This window comes from Pelecanus crispus, chromosome 6, assembly GCF_030463565.1.
Source record: "Pelecanus crispus isolate bPelCri1 chromosome 6, bPelCri1.pri, whole genome shotgun sequence".
Lineage (NCBI taxonomy): Eukaryota > Metazoa > Chordata > Aves > Pelecaniformes > Pelecanidae > Pelecanus > Pelecanus crispus.
This window is the reverse complement of record NC_134648.1, coordinates 64,983,726-65,003,699: the sequence shown is the minus strand read 5'-3', so window position 1 is coordinate 65,003,699 and position 19,974 is coordinate 64,983,726. Positions and strand designations below refer to the sequence as shown.

The window sequence follows — 19,974 nt, the reverse complement described above, 5'->3', positions numbered from 1 at the left end:
TGATCCACACTATTGCCTTACAGGTGCATTTCAAACGCAAGTAACTTTGAAGTTATGCATGACATGGTTTTCTGTGTTGTTTTTTTTTTAATGCAATTTTAATGATACAACAATCTATACACAGGCTTTTTCTTGCCAGTGTTCTGCTTCCAGTGACATAGTCGGTAGTTTTTGTTTCTGAAATTAGAACAGCATTTGTCAACTGCATAGTTTTTAAATGCAGCTTTATTATCTATCTAAAACCAGAGTGGTCCAGTACTGTGGTAGAAGAGGGATAGGTTTCATTTCTGCTGGCTTCTTGTCAACCAGAGAAGATTTTAATCAGACCCTGTATAAGTTGCAGTGGAATTTGTTAGAATGACTAAAGAGGTAATGAGAAATATTAGACAATTGATGGTGGTGATTAGCATTTAACTGAAATACCAGTGGCAACTTACACTGTGGTTTTATGGTGTTGCCAGTGTTGTTTTCCTGAATGGCATAGCAAAATTAATGATGAAAGGACAGTTTCTTTCCTTCTTCTTTTGGATGAGGGTCATGACCTAGGGTAGCAAAGAAGAAGAAATTATGCTTGTAGGCGTAGCGGTTGCCTTGGGACTGATGATTTTAAGATTCATTTTCTCCTTCTACTTGCTATACTTGTGTTTGCTTCTCTCCCTGCTGTGCCTGCAGAGATGAGGTGAGAGCCCTAAATCCTGGCAAAGTCAGTGGGGTGGATACCTCTCTGAATCAGAGATTCTACATGAGGTTGTCTTCAGTAGTCCCAAATTCTTTGGGGTGCTATACCAGTAAGTGGTCAGGGGAATCATGAGTTGTGGGAATGTGATTTGGATTAAAGCAGTGTTTGTCCAGTATGTATCATTTGGAGAGTCCTCTTCCTAAGGGGTTGAAATGGTATTTTGACTAATGAATCATAGAATCATAGAATTGTTTAGGTTGGAAAAGACCTTTAAGATCATCCAGTCCAACCATTAACCTAACATTACCAAGTCCATCACTAACCCAATTAATGAACACAGAGGATGAGTACAGGAAGGAGTTAAAAAATATCAAGTGAGATTTCTCATCTACTGTGGGGTCTCGGACTTGCAATGGGTACTTCATACTGAATCTTGAAACAGCTACTACTGATCTAGGTATGTTATTAGGAGTGCAGAATTATTCCCCCTGCCTGTCATTAAACATCACTAGTCTGAAATTTCACAGTCAGGCCCTTTATCTTGGTAACTCTGTGGTCAAATGAAGCAGCTGCCAATGGATGAGAAAAGATTAAAACAGGTTTCCTGGAGATGTTTTTCATTCTTTAAAAAAAAATTAAAACAAAGTTTATTTTTCTTATTGTTAGCTGTGTCTTAGTAAAATTTAGCAGTTTGGAAAATGTTGTCATTAGTGACTTAGGAGTGTGCCATTTTCCAAAGGAATTTGTAGGAATCGGTCTCACTGAATTTCACTAAGGCGTCATCATGTAGCAGAGCAGAAGTAGTTTTATAATCTTAGGACAAATATTGCAATTTAAATCCCACAGAATATGACATTATTCAATAAAGGTGTTTAGATGTTATTTGGGGGTTCTGACAGTGGCTCAGAGTAAAGTCTAAATTCTGATCTTCCATCTTTTCAGTGAGTGCCTTAAAAGTGAAGTTTATTGAATGCTACAAAGTGCTTTCCTAAATCTCGTCTTTTGGAGTTGTTCATGAATTATTATAAATTGGAGGAGGGATATGAGCCAATGTCTCTTGTTCCCCAGATTCGTTTATTACTGAACTACAAAGGCCATGTTTGTTTGTTTGTTTCTAACTCAATGAATATGTAACAATTTATACAAATAAGGAAAACTCCAGAAAAAGAAATGAAACACAGAACATCTAGCAGTTCTCAGCAGCTCTCTGATTGAGGTATTTCCCTGGCTTTTATCGTCTGAGCTGGAGCCAGCAGATGTGCATCCTAGATCTATGTTTCTCAGGCTCTTAAGTTGTTCAGGGAATTTTATTTTTCATTTCCCGTAATGTTCACTGGATGTGTAATGTGTACAATAAACTAAAAAAAAAAAAAAAAACCTCCATGCTCCTTTTCCACAGGGATGTGCTTTTAATGTTAGTATCACTTTTGCTTGCACTGATACAGAATTCAGAAGACAAAAGGTTACAATTTCTGATCATGATTTACCCAGGACAGTTGTCTCAATTGCTTCGAGCTTCTGGTCCTCTTCAAAGATATGTGTATTAATCCCATTGAACATCATCAAGTCTAGTATGTCCTTAATTATTTGGCAGGTCAGAATTGTAGAATGTCAGACATGAAATTACAGGTACAGTCATCCCCTCTTTTGTGTGGCACGTGCCTTTATGCAGTGGCAACATGACTAGCAATGGAGAAGCTTTTTTGTGCTGAGTTGGTTTAACCAGGCAACATCTTCAGTGTGGCTCAGCACATGGTTGCAGAAATGTTTGTGCTGCTTGCACGCAGGAGACTGTGCAGAAAGAAGGGAAAGGGAGGGTGATACTATTTTGATGGAAGTGCCGATTTAGGTCCAATTACGCAGTAAGTATAGTGAAAGAAATCTCAGTGGTTTAAATTTCCTGAGTTTTTGTCCCTTTGATAGTAATTTTGCAAATAAATTGTTATCGCAAATTGTGTGGCATTTTTTTCTTTTAACAATAATAGAAAAAGATAGGGAAAAGATTACAAGAATGGCCTTTGCTGTGCAGGTTTTCAGCAAGCATGGAAATAAGTGGCTGATACACAAGATATAAGATAGAAGATACGTGTAATACATCTGTTTGAAAGTACAGTACTTATTTACAGAAAAGTATTTTGCTGTCATGTCAGCTGAATGCACAGTTTGCAAATTATATTATCTCTGTTAAGTTATCTTTCAGTATTAGGAATATATTCCTTAACTATGTCCAGTCGAAGTTTCAGATTTTGTATTTTACTATAACTTTGTGAAAAAAGTAGTGCTAGTAATCTTGTAAATATGGAAAGTGTACGTTCTTTTTATCCCTGCAAAATAAGAAAGTGTGTCACAGACTTCAAAGGGAAAACATGGTTTAGTGAAAATGGGAAAACACATGCAGGAAAATTTAATAATATGACAGGAATTTAAGTAAAACACAGAGCAGTTGAATACTTGCTTTAAATTTTGTCATTTATACACAGTAACACTAGAGTCTGAAAAGTCTACCTATTAGCAATTGGTTCCTTTCTATAGAATTGGATTTAACTTAGTACTAGGAAAGCCCCATCTGTATCTCAACCTATAACCTTAAATTATATGCTGACCTGGCAGTAAAATGATGTGAGAAAAGTCATAAATTTGACCTTTGTGCATATCAAGTTTCTTTATGCAAGCACCATATCCTTATTCTTCGTAGTATAGATTTCAGTATGCTGGTACATATTTGCCAGGGAATAAAGCATGTTTGGTATGTATATGCAATTGTTCTTAATAGTAATGTATATTAAAAACAGAAAACCAAGGAGATTTGACTTAATTTAGTGTACTTATATATGCTTAATTCTCATGTTTTATAAATTTCATTCAAAGGTAAGTGATCGTACTGATAGCTGGATGCCAAGCTAAACTGCAACAACTCCATTGTTGAAAAGTACACACAAAAACCAAACTGTGACCTGAAAAGTAAACTTCCAGAGGATTATACGAGAAAGTTTACTTACACATCAAGTATCTTAGTTGTAATTGTTCTGGCAGTTGATGTACATAAAATGAACAAAGTGGCTTGGCCCAGTATTGCATTAACAGTTGAATAAATTAATGCGTTCTCCATTGTTTATTTTACCTCCTAAAGTGTGAAAAAATTGCACCTTTGAACAGTAAACTCTATTGCCATAACCATCTGTTTGCAGTTTCATTACAAACTCCTACCAGAATAACCCTCACTTTGAAGAGAAAATTGATATGGGTTGTAAAAATTACAGTCTATGACCTTAGGTTTTATGTCTCTTGAGGTATCCCTGGTGTGGTCTCCACTGGTATACATTATGATTTCTTCAAGACGTACCTTTATGTCTTCCAGCTAATTTCAAATAAGAAGTCAAGTCCATGCCTCAAAGAGTTTGCTATCACATAGAGTTGAGCACCTCTGTCTCTTGTTCAAGATCCTTATACATAAAATGAGCATAGTGGAGACCACGGCAGCTTTGCCCTGCCCTGCCCAGAACTGCTGTGTCAGCTGGAGCTGGTACCTTGTTCTTTAGTGTATAGGATGATTTGTCCCCATGAACTTTGCTAGCTTAGTCTTACTTACGAAATTGTTACTATTGCTAATTCAAGCCAGTTAGCAGCAGTAGTGTTTGTGCTTTAGATAGAACGTTCATTTTTAATGTTGTTGAAAAGTCATCAGTTTGTGTATTTTTGGATGCAGATTCCACAAAGGCAGTAAAAACAGTCATTTCTAACTGAAACACTTGAATATGGGTTAGTTAAAAAGTGCAAAACACCATTATTTCTCATCATGATGCTTTTAAAATAAACATTCTGGATAATTTAGTAATGAAATCTTATAAGCTTTGTTTAAAAAACAAACACCCCTCCCCTTCCTCTTGAGCTTAAACAGTGGCTTGTTTAAAAAACAGTAAAATTCCATAACACTTAAACTCTTTTGAAGTAGTTCTTCAACATCAGCAAGTAATTCTGCAAATTGCTTTTGAAGATGAGGCTTCATTTACTCCAGCGTGTGCAGTCTGATGGAGTGAATTAGTGGGTGTGGACTGAAATTGTAATTTAGGCTTTTTTGCGTGCATGTGTCTTTCTCTAGAACACTCCTTACCAGATACATCTCTATCCTCTTGGAGTAATTTTCAATAGACCAAGGCTGTTCTGTTTAATAGTCATTAGTGAAAACTTGGTATGTATATAACAGCATTACGTTCACGTTAACTACTAAAAATCAATTTTTTTCATGAGGTTTTATAGTAGAGCACTTTTTTTTTTATCAGATCAGTTCCCAGAACCAGCTTGCTGCGTGGTTACACAAATGCCAATGATGGAGTAGGGATAGAGCAGAGATGTGCAGCTGGGGTAGAAAAAGGGGCAGCCTGGGTTTCAACTGACTTACAGTGTTATGGGACTGCACCCTAGGACTGAGTGAGTTTAATAGCAACGCTTTACATTTAAATTACTAGTTCTGTAATATGATAGCCAAGCATAAGACAGTTCCCTAATACTGATGTGTACATTCAAAAGGAAAGAAAGAGGGCCAGGCACTCAACTAATGCAAATTAGAATGGTTTTATTGATTTTATTATTTTTTTAATTGAGGTGCATGGTTTTATGTCAGCTGAAAGTGCTTCCTTTCATTTTGAAAGATATGTAATACTTTCTATGAAATCTGTAATTATATAAAGACAGCTTTCTCCCTGCTTATCACAAATCAAACCTTTAAAGTAGACAAAAAAACTGTGATAAGTCATTATTTCAAACAGATTTCATATGCAAAATAGTCTGTTCAGGACAGGTTTTTTCTTTTAGATGAAAATGTTGAATATTAATTGTCCTTGATTTTTTGACTGTTCCTTTGCATTGTTTTGTGGATGAAGAAGATTTTTAGATACAGGATGGCAGCTCTCCACCTTCTATAAACAAAAAAACCACCCCACTAATATATTAATCCTATAAAAATACTCAACTGGAAGCAATGAAACTTTTGAGGCGTATGGAACTGGTATTTTATTTTATTTTTATTTGGAAAAATTGACAAGTCTAAACTTGCTTTAGCTGTCTTTCTCTGTTTGATTTCTGTTCTTCATACAGGTTTCCAAGTATCATGTTGACTGCTAATACTTTATTTCTTTAAAAGAATCCCAAACGATGGATTTGGGGGGGTCAAAGCTGGTGCTTTATTTTTTTATTTATTTACATAATTTTTGTATGTGGCACCATTGAAAATACTATGAAAAATTTTCAGACAGTGCAAGGTAACTTGGTCACAAATTGTATGACGGGAAAGTGAAAAGCAAAAAGTATTCAGTCTTGAGTTTGGCCTGGAAGTACAGCTTCTGCGGGCACATCATTGTGGACACTGGAAACATATTGATTATATATAACAAAGAGTTACAGCATTAATAATTCAGCTGGCAAAGAATGGTTTATATTAGATTATAAATCGTCATATGTTTCCACTGAAAACTGCTACAGATGTGACATCAGATGCCATTAAGCTGAAAGAAGAAATGTAACAAGGAAATGCCAGCTGATAGGAGCACTTCTTCCGTAGCGGGTGGAGAAGGGAAGGGAAGGGAAGGGAAAGGTTGATTTACAGAGGGATGAGGGCTTCACTTTTAGCATGCGGTATCTCCTATCTTGCTGGGTTTACCGTAGGGGAAGTCCACTCTGTTTAGCCCAAGAACTGTGACTCAAGGAGAAGCAGCAGCTAATGCACATCTTCAGGGCATATTTTCCCATTGTAGGAGCATATATTTTATAAAACAAAAAGTAATGAATTACTGAGTTGTTATTATTGCAAATTTACCTCTTGGCAGATTTTATTGGTCATAAAAAGGTGAATGTGACTGAAAAGCATTAAGCTAAGACCACTTACGTAAATAAAGGTGGAAGGGGGCTGCAAGGAGCTGGCTGCGTTGGTGCAGATTTTTGTCTGTCTTAATGAGTTATTTAATTCTCCAGGCATGCTGCTCATCTGGATTAACCTGACAAAAACCCATCTAATAAAGTGACAAGTTTGGTGTTCTCCTGCCATGTGGTTCTAGGCAGCACGTAGGTACCCGAACAAGAGAATGCATAGTGAATTTCCAGATAGATGCATTGCTGTGCACATTGATATGAATCTGTGTAGGTAAATTTATAGAAGATGGGTTGAATGTGAAAATGAGTGCAATAGGAAAACAAGTTTTACATGTTTTTAAAGAAAAAAATACCCTCATACCTTAAAAAAAAATTTGAGAACAGAAAAAAGCAAAATCTGATTATTCCTCTAGAGTTTTACTGCTTTGTTACGTGTAAATCATTAAACAGGGACCACACACTTGCTTGGCTGCTGACTGTGGTTTAAGACCGTTATTTGCCAATTAATTCTCTTACCTGTTTTTCTTTACCCATAGTGGTGTTATTTTCTTGGATGAAGAATAGTCATAATCCCTTTGCATTAAGGACATTAACTGCTTTTGTGTCTTAGGAGTGTGGAAACAGGGTAAATGGAGCGGTGAGGACAGAGTTATTTTTGTGTTATAATTTCTTAGACTTCTCGAGTTGGATTTTTTCACAAACATTTACTCCTTGGATGACTGCTTTAAACCCAGTCCAACTGGTAGAGGCTAGGGGATCATGACTGTTGTTTGTCATTTTAACCCTCATAACTTGTGCATGTTGCTTATCTATAGCATAATGTATTTGTCATTTTTCCTTAACTGCCTCTGTCTGTTTACACCAACTTTTGTCTGGGCTGTAACTGAATTGTAAGATCATTGAACAGGAACTGTTCCCACTACATATGTTTAGTGCCTATCACAATGGGTCGCCAAACGTCGTGTTGTCTCTCCTGTAATGTAAACAGTAAGAAGTTAATCATTGTCACAGACAGACTTTTTTTCTCTTTCAGTGACATATGTGAAGCTGGTTTGCTTATTTTGGACATAGGTCTCCAACATTTTAAGTGATCTGCCTGCATGGCAGTCTCCTCAAAAATCTGTAATACAAGGTATGAACCCTTTTTACTGAGGTGGTTTTGGCGTGACTTTACAGTTCTTGGCAACTTTAGCTTTGTCTGTCCAAGCACAAGTTTTCTGTGGATAAACATGGGAGATGACATAGGGCAGTGCCTTTAATTCAGTTGCTTTTTAAATTATTAAATACTTAAATAAGGCAAATAAGATAGGAGAAGCTTTAAGCAGATTTTGGGTAAAGAGTGTTTCTGCTTCAGTTACGTGTTGTCTGTCCAGAGCTCATTATAAGAAGTCATTTAAATCAGTGCAAATCCAACATAAATTTTGATTTGTTGACTAGTCCGAACTCCCAAGAGAGTAACTACAGGAACTCTGTTACTGTAAACCTGTGTGTTGAGGATTTATTTTAGACACCCTTGTGTGATGTTGTGAAACAATTATTACATAGAGTTAAAGGAAGCATTTAAAGAGGTTTTGTGAGTGTTCTTGCACCTGTTACACTAACATGTTTTCAGTTTACTCTTCAGAATAAAGCTTTTAATAAAATCTACAAAGTACAAACCTTTAATTATGCATGTTTAAAACATATGTAATACAATAGGTGTTTCAGAAGCTATCAGTTAATTGTTTTATATGTAAAACAAGCAAGGCAAACTTCCCTGTGCAGCTGCTGGACTTTAGCACTGGTTCCTTGAAAGGAGACAGTTCAGTGCCCAGATAAGCCTTAGCCTTTATCCTCAGGTAGCCAGCTATGACATAGCGCTTCTATATTATGAGAAATAGTGAATAGTTGTTTCACACTCACCATTTCCATGTCATTCATGATTTCACAGACTTCTGGCATGTCAGCCCTTAGTGTGGCACTGTACCTAGGTTACCTTTAGCTGCATGGCATAGCCTGCTGCACCACTATCCCTTTCTGTTCCTCATCTGGAAACTCAGTAGCATTGGAAAGGTGCAGGTCATCTTATTCATAACTGGGCACCACAGCTCTAATTCACTTCCATTATTTATAAACAGATCCCATTCTTTGTGAAGGTTCTTGGAGATGGTCCTTGAGGAAGGGCCTCCATCTGTCTCTAAAATTGTGTTTAAGTGCTTATTCCCTCCATTTTAAAAAGTTGCATCTACAGAGAAATTGTTGTGAGTCCCAGCAGGGGTGTACACAACAGTAGAAACCAAAGCCAAACTGAGGGGCGTTCGGTTTGTTTCATTTGGGGTTTTTTTGATACCAGGATGGTATCAGTGTAACACTGAGCTGAGTATTGTTATGTGTGGAGATACATTTGCCTGAGGTATGAGATGGTTCAAGAGCTTCTCCAGTGGCAGATGCTGTATGGGTGCTGCCTTCAGGGAAAAGAGGGAGGAAGGCATTCAAGCTGCCCCAAATGAAAAGTAGAGGGAAACTCCCAGATGACTTGTTCCAGAGCACGTCCAGGGTCTGTCCCATGTGGAGCACGCTCCGTATCACTGTAAGATCAGTGCCAGTGAATGTTTCTTCCTACATCATTAGCATAGCATGTCCTTTTTATTTTCTTTATTGGCTAACCTGGGCTAAGTCTTAGGCAAGTTTCTCTAGTAAGTAAAAGTTATCCTTTGCGTAGATATCCTGACAGCAATTTGACCATGTTGTTCAGACATTATATTGCCTAAGGTAGTGGAGGAAAGCAGAGAACAGAGATATCCCTGGTGCAGTGATTCTTAAGGCATTTTAGCCAGAGAGAGCGAGCGCGTAGGTAGGAAAAAAGAATGGTATTTTGATTATAGGCTGCAGGCAAGTCCAACTTATCCGTAACAGACGGTGTGAACAGGCTCCTGCCTGTAATTATGGCAATGAGCAGGTGCAGGAAGAGTCTTAGGAGAATGATTTCGAGGCTGGAAGGAGGACAGAGAATGTAGAGATCAAGTATGGGTGGCATCATAAACAGGTCTCCACTGGTAGGAGTCACATCTGCTGAACTTGCGTCCGCTGTCAACAGTTGTCTAGCAGAGCGCTCTTTGCAGTGCATGGTTGTCCTGGAATCACTTGAACCAAAAGGAATTGGGTTCTCCTTGTGCAGACTGTCAAGCTGGTAGCATACTGTTGTAAATTGTCAATGCCATTATCAAGTCAGTCTTACAGACAAGATGAGCAGGACTTGTGACACACTATTGCACATTCACATAGTATAGAAATGGCTATTTGTGCACACTTTTAGGGGTTGGGGGAGGACTGTGTTTAATTTGGATGCCTTTTTGAGGGATCGTCTTTTGACACCCTTCAGCTGCCTTTTGTCAAAGGCTTGGAAGAGTGTTCTAGGGAAGCACTGCTGTATGCTTCCTCTGTTCTTAAATTTTCTGTTCACTGTAAGAGGCAAGATGGACATCTCATCTGACCTGATATGGCTTTCTTATACAAATTGTGCTTATGTAAGTAATCTGTCTTCTGTGTAATATGAAATGAAGTCGTCTTATATGCTGCCTCTCTTGGAATACAGCTTTATTAATTTACACATGCTATATGCACTAGTTCAGCATTGCAACATCACATAACCTGATCACTGAGCACAGCACTAGTGTGTGATTACTTTGTGATTAAAGATTTACCAAATCAAATATGAGTTATACAAGGTTGTTGCAGTATCAGAACTGCTATTCTGAACAGATAAGAACTCATATAAAATACTTTTGACATATTTGTATTTATAAAACATCACAGGACACATTTCCTATTTGAAGAATAAGTTTTTAAATCTTTCTCAAATGTAGTAATATACTCCTTTCTCTTTCCCATCATCAGTGTTTAGATCTCCCAGCAATCAACAATCCTTACTTCTCTCACTTCATTGAGAGGTACTTTGATTGTTCCTTATTAGACATTGGAGAATGGACTATTTTAAAATAATGCAAATATATATGTTTATTAAAATGAAGAGCGTTAAGGGTTTGAGAGAGGTTTTGTATTTCACAAAGTTACTTCTCTTTTTTGGGAGTGGTGTTCACCATTGATACCTTTAATTCTTTCCAACTATCTGTAACTGTGGTGATAGGAGAGCATTGTGAAAGACCAGGATATATAGAATGGAACAGTAATCATGGCTACTTGGCTTTTAAAAGCATGAATCTTGATCAGTTTCAGCAATTAGTATTTTTGTCTTAAAGATAAGATAGAGATATTACATACAGCTTGATATACTTGGTCAGAAACTGGTTAGAATTAATGTTCTGTAAAGTATGTAAAGCAGCATAAGAACCATTGGTAACTGTTTACATGCTATTAATAATTAGCAACCTTCATACTAGTCTGTTAGGAAAGAACCACGCATTGGGTACAATAGAAACTCAACTCCATACGGTTGGGTTCAAATTACATTTGACTTGGACAATAGGGCATGAATGGGGCTCATTTGAGTTTCTGCCACTGTAAACAATGAGATGGTGGAATGTTTTATTTGTTGATTGATTTATTAATTTGGACAGCTGCAGGTTGATCATATGAAATAATTTTTTATTCAAATATAGGCAGAAAATAGCTTAACAAACATTGTCCAGTCAGAGTGCATGATGATAACCAACATCTTGAATGGACAGACTCAAATTAATTTAGCCTGTGGCTGGCTTTGAATTTGGGTCTTAAACTAATCAAATCATGTTCTAGAGAAAGTGCTTTATGTGCTGTCCAGCCACATATGAAATAGAAAACATAGATTTTATTTTCTGATTAATTTCTTTTTAGGTACTAAGTTCCTTCTTTTACTTTCTGTTAAAAATTATGTGCATTCTGTGAGGTAGATTCTCTTAATGCCTATGGGGCTTATCCTTGAGAAGAGGTCATTCAAATCTGATGGATCCCATCTGGATGAGGATCATTCTCTAGGGTGTCATTTTCTTCAGCTATTTGAAACCCTTTTCCAAGTGCTCCAAAGCAATCAGGTTCTATAATTTGCAACACGATGGCATGAGGAAAGAGCCAGGAAATTGTTGCTGGGATCATACGTTATGAAGTAGTATCACAGGACTCATAGCCTAAATTAGTGCAAAGAGAGCCTTGATTCAGGCTTTTTTGTCTTCTCCATCAGCTGGACATCTGCATTTCTCCCAAGTGGACACTACAAAGGGAGAATGGATGATGGTAGCACATCTTACCATTTGGGGTAGGGAAAGATTGAAACTGGAGTATCAGTATGAAAGTACATGCAGAAGACATCATCCTTGGTCCACAGTTTCCCAGCTCACGTCACGTAGAAAATGGCACAGCAATCTTCAAACGAGAGAAAATCCCACAAATACGTGTCTTATAGGTATAAATAAACCTACAGAAGGATTGAGTGGACCTTACACATTTAATACCTTAAACTATCTTAACCATAGAACATAGCCTATGCTATTAAGTTCAAGTGTTGCAACTATGTGTTGTGTCACAGTCCTTTCAAAGTTGTTCCTCTATCTCTCACCAGGTGGAACGGATTGGATGTACACCCAGCTTGATAAACAACTGCTTTAATATTTCAGTTCACACTGAGAATTTGCTGTCTTTATTTCTCTTTCAACATTATATTGCATTTAAACAATGACAGGGCTTCTCTTCTAATGCACGTATTTGATTCCTGTCAATGCTAACAGAAGGTATGTGCAGACACCAATGGAAGAGTAGACTAGAGTTTCTCTTGAGGTGAACAACTGTTCATAATTAGAGTTGTGGGAATGAAGGAAAACCCAGCTAGCAAGCAAACAGTCACTCTTCCAAAAAGCTTGGTAAACTCATAAAGCTCGGGAGCTTAATCTCTGAACCAGAGTGCTTGTTACCTAATCCCCACCAGCTGTTGTGTACTTGGTAGCCATGACATCTGTAATAGAGCTGAAGGGCCTGTCTATATTGGTTGGCACCTTTACCCACCAACTGAACTTGATTCTTCTTTCATTGCTCTCATTTACCTGCTTTAAATCATTAACCAGTTGCTTGGGGTTTGATCATCCATTTAACCATACTTCATAATAGAGAGCTTGTGCTGCTTTTCACATTAAGCATATTTTAGGTGTGTAGATTTTCAGCAGGTCTGTTTTTTGCCTTGCTAATAAGAGAAAGGAATCAACCAAAAGAATTTCCTCTGGTTGCATACTGATTCCTTATATAGACTTAAAACTGACCTAGGAGTGAAATCTCTTGAGATGTATTTCAGCTGAAAAATACCATCATGCTTCTAATGTGTTAGGTTAATGGTTGGACTTGATGATCTTAAAGGTCTTTTCCAACCTAAACGATTCTATGATTCTATGATTCTAAGCAGGGTAAAGAATTATATACATGTCTCTGTTAACTGGTGTGTATGAATTGATATAGGTGATTATAGAAGACAGAATATAAACGTAAGCAAGTGTGTGCGTGTTCATTATAACTGTGAAAGAATACTTGTTTTCAGGGATTAGTTACAGCTGTGCTGTAGTGGGTGTCATTCTTTTAAGATGGCAGAGGACAGAAATTGTCCCAACTTGATAAAAGAATCCAGTTTAAGTCTCCCAGTTCTTGGGTGAGTGCTGTGACTTCAAGCCTACTGTTTGGCAGTATCGCCACCACCACAAGCAGTGCAGAGTAACAGCTGTTTGGGCCTTGTAAGGGGTTAGAGGGAAGGATGTCTTGTTCCTGGATCCCAAATGAGTTTAGTTAGGAGGTAAGCACTGAGCTGTCCTCCTAAGAAAGACCATTTCTGGACATTGGTTATTTTACTGGTTAAAACTTAGCTGCTTATAGCTTCCTAGTACCTGAATTACTAGATTGGGCATCTGAAGTTGATATTGTGGCCAAAATTGGGCCTGAAGACTACCGCAGTCTTAAGTAAGCTGTCAGCATAATATTGTGGATCTAAGTTTTTGAACTGTCCTAAGACAATTCTCAGCATCTATAATACTTACTGTCAAAATCCAGAATAATGGTCTCATAAATAACACCAGCTATACCAAGTTTTCAAGGAAATGCCTGTTAAAATTCTGTTAAATTTCATTATAGTCAGTTTTCACTTGGAATTAATGTTACTGATGGATTTTTTCTTCTTTCCCCCCCTCAGAATGGCACTAAGAAGTTCTGGGATTTTATGAGGACACATGACAGGTAATAGATGGAATCACGTTATTTCCTTTTGTCTTTATGTTGTTTTTCATACTGTATTCTCTTCCATTGATCAAATCCTGTTGATGTGGAGTCACATCTTTCTACTCCAACTTCCTCTTCAATTCTCACTTATTGTGTAATAATTGCAGATAGTTCTCTACTATTCTAGATAGAATTAGCAGAAATTTTAAAAGCTCCTCATGTTTTATTATGTTTTCAGTAAGTTTAGTCTGTGCTTGACTTTTCAAATATTAGAGTTTTGGCACATGATTTATTGTACAGTTTAATGATTACATAAAAGATGGAACTGAAAGTTTGGACTGTATGAAATTTTCTTTTTTGAGTGTGAATGTATCACCTGAAGGAAGGACTCTGCCCCCCACATACTTAACCCTGTTGTTATTTGTGCCGTTAAGTTGTCTAGTCCTAAGTATGTGACCATACTCTCTCACCTGTGAATATACAATCCCACGAATTGTCCTAATATAAAGAGTGTTAAAAAGCAATCTAAAGTTATGGTCATACTATTTGATTTTTTTCACTGGCAGTTACACGGAATAAGGTAGAGATTCTGGTTTATGTTTGAGTAAATCCTAGTATTATGCTAACTTTTTTATTTTAATCCTCTCCATCACTGCTGTATAAGGACTTTTTAGGCAAAGCCTAATTCAAGTAACTTTACAAATGCCTGAAACCTTTCAGGCCCTCCATTCTCTACACCAAAACCCTCTCCTGAGCACATGGGAAGAAATGGATGGCCAGCAACTTAGTTCTGTCTTTCCAATTGTATTTCTTCTATCAAGGAAGAAAAGTAGTTACCTCCTGACTTCAAAGATCCGTTCATGCAAAATTATAACAAATAGGGTATATATGAAACAGACCCAGTCTCAGAGTTATTAAATACTAAAATATTGATATGTCTTTTTTTAAAGTATAAATATTTAATCTATTCACTGAAAATTCAGGTACTAGAAGGTAAAAATAAAAAGCAACGGTAATAACGTTTCCCTAGGAAAAGCTTTTCTAAATCTATTAAATGTAAAAAAATGAGGCAAAGCACTAATGTAAAAAGAAATTGTGACTTATAACCAGAACCGTGTTGAGAGATGTATTCTTCTTGTGTGTGAAATAAGTAGGTAAAATCAATTTCATTTTTGGAAATTCTTCTCTGTTGGAACCCTCTAAATACTTACAGTGAGTCTTTTTTGTGTGTAGGTACCTGGGATGGACATAAAGCAATAGCAAGACTTTTTATCAATATAAAGATTATGAATGTAAAAGTTCCAGGAAGACTGGGAAAAAATTAGATAGATTAAAAATGCCTGTACTGCTTGAGAATGAGGACAGAAAAGGGAGTGATGTTTTGATACTGAACTTCACACTTGCTTTTGGAATTTTTCTGGAAGACAGTTCTGTCTTTGCACTTTGTCTATCCATATGGGCATATGCCTGGATTTGTGATCACAGATACAAAGGCTGAAATGATAATTGATTGCTGGAAATGTAATATATGCCCTGTACTTTCAAGCAAGTGAATCCAGCCTCAAGTCACAGTGCTGAGAACGACTTCCAGATTAATAATTTGTATTATTATTTTTGTTTAAACTTTAGATTGTTGCTCTGCGATAATGTGTGAATATATGCAACTAACTGAGTGGGGTAAATATTAAAGGATCAGTTTTCCATGAACTTCTTGAGTACAGGAATTCTGAAGGACTTTTGTGGACATTTCTAAAATAGTTGGGAACATAACTGTATAAAAAGGCTACAGCCACATGTCATGCCAGTCATCTCTGGTCACATAACATTTGTTAGCTTCAGATGTACAACAGCTGCCATCCTAACTTATTAGTGACTACTGTTGAGCTGTAGAATGTCTAACACTCTATCACAAGTAAATTCAATGCAACTTCTGACACCAAAGGTAATAATGTGAACTTTCTGTATATGAAATCCATAGTTTTACATAAATTCTATTTGTGAATATGAAGCCAATTATTATCAGATAGATCAGTCAGGTTCAAAATTCCTTATAATGCATTAAAGCCCTACATTTTACTGTATTTTAATAGGACAGCAGTGATGCTAGTTGTATGGAAAAGTCACCTTGTCTAGTTGCTGAAGAGTATAGATGACTTCATACTTAGAGGGCTCTTAGAGGTTCATTACTCTTAATGAGGGATAAAACCTTGAGAAGAGGAGGGGTTTCCAGAATACTTGTCCTGTTGGTCAGTATTTCCTAGTGCGTATGTCTTCTTCAGGAAGATTGTAGGTGTTTTCCATAATTAAGATCACTTTTCTATAATTAAGACCCCTTTTTCAAAAGTACTCAAAACTTATCTTACTTCTGAAAATGCTGTAACAATGTAAATACTCCATATTTTTTTCAAAAGGGCTGTTTACCCAAATTGAACATATACATTGGAATGCCAGATCTGTAAAGTACACATACATGTATTATATATTTACATATAATTGGTATGTATAATGAATCTAATGATACTGAATACACAAAAAAATACTGTGCTAATTATATAAAAACAGTCATTGAACCTAACTCATGTCTTTACCTGTCGTCCTCTTTCATCAGCATAAGTAAGCATTTGCTTAAGACTGACTTCCTTGCTGTATGACAGTTACCTGAGAGCTTGTGTGCTGGGTTCCTTTGGGGCCCCAGTGTTCTTTCTCGTTTCAAATGAGGTCAACATAAGCCAATATTCAGCAGATATTCAGAATATAGACTTAATACAGGAAAAGACTTAGCAAGAGAGATTAAATTATTTTTTTATAAATTTATCCTTTCCAACTGTTCAGATGAACAGCTGATTAAATTATACAAAGACAAAAACATGAGGACTGCAGTAGTCATTTCATTTGCCTTAAGTGTGAGTCACCTCCTTTTAAAATCTCACAATATATTGCAGTAGGACAAGATCATTCAACCATACACAAGCTGGGGTGACACTAGCACAAGCTGAAATAGCAGATTTTTTAGTAGATATTCCTTTTTTTTTCCTCTTTCTTTAATTCTTAGTTATTGCAGATCTGGGCTTGAGTCTACAGTGTGTGACTCCTGAGCTTTCTTAAGATCAAGACTGTTCAGAACTAGGGTATCAGTCCTGGAGTCACCTCTGGCTTTATTCAGTTTGTAATTTCTGCTGAACGTATAATTTCTTGCTCTCAATACCTCTATGCCAATTAAAGAAAAAAAAAATGCTTTTTGCAAAATTATTACTGGCCACACAATAAACTGTTACCAAGACAAACCTTCAAAACCTGCATTGTCAATAGTCAATTGAGTGTCAGTATAGACAAAAGCAGCAGCATTTCCTATCATATTTAGGTTTAAGTTGTAACAGAAGGAAGACCCAGGACACAATGACATACCCACAGAGAGTAGTTAAGTGCTGGAACACTTTGCTCAGACAGGTTGAGGAACCTCCATCCTTGGAGAAATTCAAGCCTTGACTGGACAAGAAATCAGACCTAACTTAGAAGTTAGTCTTATTTTGAGCAGGAGGTTGGATCAGATGATCTCCAAAAGTTTTTTACAACCTGAAGGTTTCTATGATTTTATAAGTAGATTAAATACTTAATGAATGTTACAGTTCCCATCTGACAACTGTCAAACGTTTGTAAACTTGTCAATAACTCTGTCAAATTATAAGCCATTTTTCTATTGAAAAATAATTGTGTTTACTATCATTCTTGTCCTGTGGATTTACATTTAAGTTAATCATAGAATCACAGAATCATTTAGGTTGGAAAAGACCTTTAAGATCATCAAGTCCAACCATGAACCTAACACTACCAAGTCCACCACTAAACCAATTAAGGGTAGAGTAAAAATTAATTTCATATTTCCTGGCTTGGTGGCTGGATTATTTCTAAATGAAAGTAAAACTACAATAGAATCATTAAGGTTGGAAAGGTTCTCTAAGGTCATCAGCCCAACCATCAACCCAACACCACCATGCCCACTAAACCGTGTCCCAAAGTGCCATGTCTACACGTTTTTTGAACACCTCCAGGGATGGTGACTCCACCACCTCTCTGGGCAGCCTGTTCCAATGCTTGACTGCTCTTTCAGTAAAGAACTTTCTCCTAATATCCAATCTAAACCTCCCCTGACACAGCTTGAGCCCATTTCCTCTCATCCTGTCACTTGTTACTTGGGAGACGAGACCAACATCCACCTCACTACAGCCTCCTTCCAGGTAGTTGTAGAGAGCGATAAGGTCTCCCCTCAGCCTCCTCTTCTCCAGACTAAACAATCTCAGTTCCCTCAGCCACTCCTTGTAAGACTTGTTCTCTAGACCCTTCACCAGCTTTGTTGCCCTTCTCTGGACACGCTCCAGCACCTCAATGTCCTTCTTGTACTGAGGGGCCCAAAACTGAATGTAGTATTTGAGGTGTGGCCTCACCAGTGCCGAGTACAGGGAGACAATCACCTCCCTGCTGCTGCTGGCTACATTATTCCTGATGCAAGCCAGGATGCTGTTGGCCTTCTTGGCCACCTAGGCACACTGCTGGCTCATGTTCGGCTGGCTGTCGACCAACACCCCCAGGTCCTTTTCCGCTGGGCAGCTTTCCATCCACTCTTCCCCAAGCCTGTAGCGTTGCATGGGGTTGTTGTGACCGAAGTGCAGGACCAGCACTTGGCCTTGTTGAATCTCATACAGTTGGCTTCAACCTATCGGTCCAGCGTGTCCAGATCCCTCTGTAGACCCTTCCTTACCCTTGAGCAGGTGGACACTCCCACCTAATTTGGTGTCATCTGCAAACTCACTGAGGGTGCACTCAATCCCCTCATCCAGATCATTGATAAAGATATTAAACAAGACTGGCCCCAAAACTGAGCCCTGGGGAACACCGCTTGTGACCGGCCACCAAGTGGACTTAACTCCATTTACCACTACTCTCTGGGCTCGGCCACCCAGCCAGTTTTTTACCCAGCGAAGACTATGCCTGTCCAAGCCGTGAGCCACCAGCTTCCCAAGGAGAATATTATGGGAGACGGTGTCAAAGGCTTTACTAAAGTCCAGGTAGATGACATCCACAGCCTTTCCTTCATCCACTAGGTGGGTCACCAGGTCATAGAAGGAGATCAGGTTGGTCAAGCAGGACCTGCCTTTCATGAACCCATGCTGGCTGGGCCCAATCCCCTGGTTGACCTGCACATTCCTGTTGAGCGCACTCAAGATGAACCTCTCCATAATCTTCACTGGTACCAAGGTCAGGCTGACAGGCCTGTAGTTCCCTGGGTCCTCCTCTGGCCCTTCCCATAGATGGGCGTCACATTGGCAAGCCTCCAGTCATCAGGGACCTCCCCTGTTAACCAGGACTGCTGATCGATGATGAAGAGTGGCTTGTCAAGCTCCTCTGCCAGCTCCCTCAGTACTCTTGGGTGGATCCCATCTGGCCCCATAGACTTGTGAGCATCCAGGTGGCGTAGCAGGTCATTAACTGTTTCCTCCTTCAAATCTTTCTTTGAAATGTGCGGATTAACATTATCAGAGCTCATTTCAAGGTTTTATTATGTTGTTAGAAACAACTGAAGATTACTAAAAATAAATGAAGAAATATAAAAATCTTTGATTACCTGTTTTCAATTATAATTATTCAATAAGTTTACTGAGGTGGTGCTCATACTGTTACGTAGTTCTGGCCTGTTGTGTTAGGCAGTGACACAGCAAAAGATGCTTTCTGCAGTTGTTTTATGTACTGTTTGCTTTTCTAATTAAGTTTACTTTTCCTCTGAATACTCAGCTGATGTGTTTGCTCATTATTAAATGTATCCTTAAGACAATCAAGTGGAGTGCAAGACATGAAAATTTAAATGCAAGGTGTATTTCAAGATGCTTCTTAGACTTGGGTCTATCAGAACTAGTTAGCAATTTGTGGTGGTATGACTTGCAGGGGGAGGAGTTGTGAATTTTTTTTAAAGGTCACTGCTTTTAAAAATAAAAAACCTGATAAGGAAGACATTTTCCTTCTGCAAATTTATGGTGATTTTCTGTCAGAAATGGAAACGTACCAAATATTACCAAATAATCATTGATGCCTGTAACAAAAAATTATTCTCTAAAACCAGACTCACATTCCAGTTATATTCTCCCTCATCCTAATTTTGCTATATTTAGTACAGTAAGAGCCTGAAATGTAATACTTAAGTTTTACATTCATCTACTTTGTAAAGCAATAGACGAAGTTCGTTTCGGGTTTCAGTAAGTCCCCTTAAACAGATT

The 19,974-nt window shown here is 37.8% G+C and overlaps 1 protein-coding gene across 1 annotated transcript in view; it reads left to right on the top strand.

The window, feature by feature from the left end:
* Window positions 1–19,974, top strand: part of NUDT14 (nudix hydrolase 14) — a 61,226-nt gene that overhangs the window by 14,680 nt on the left and 26,572 nt on the right. Inside the window, exon 2 of the mRNA XM_075713140.1 lies at window positions 13,683–13,726. Within this exon, the coding sequence (XP_075569255.1) occupies window positions 13,683–13,726 (44 nt within the window). The remainder of the gene's footprint in view (window positions 1–13,682; window positions 13,727–19,974) is intronic.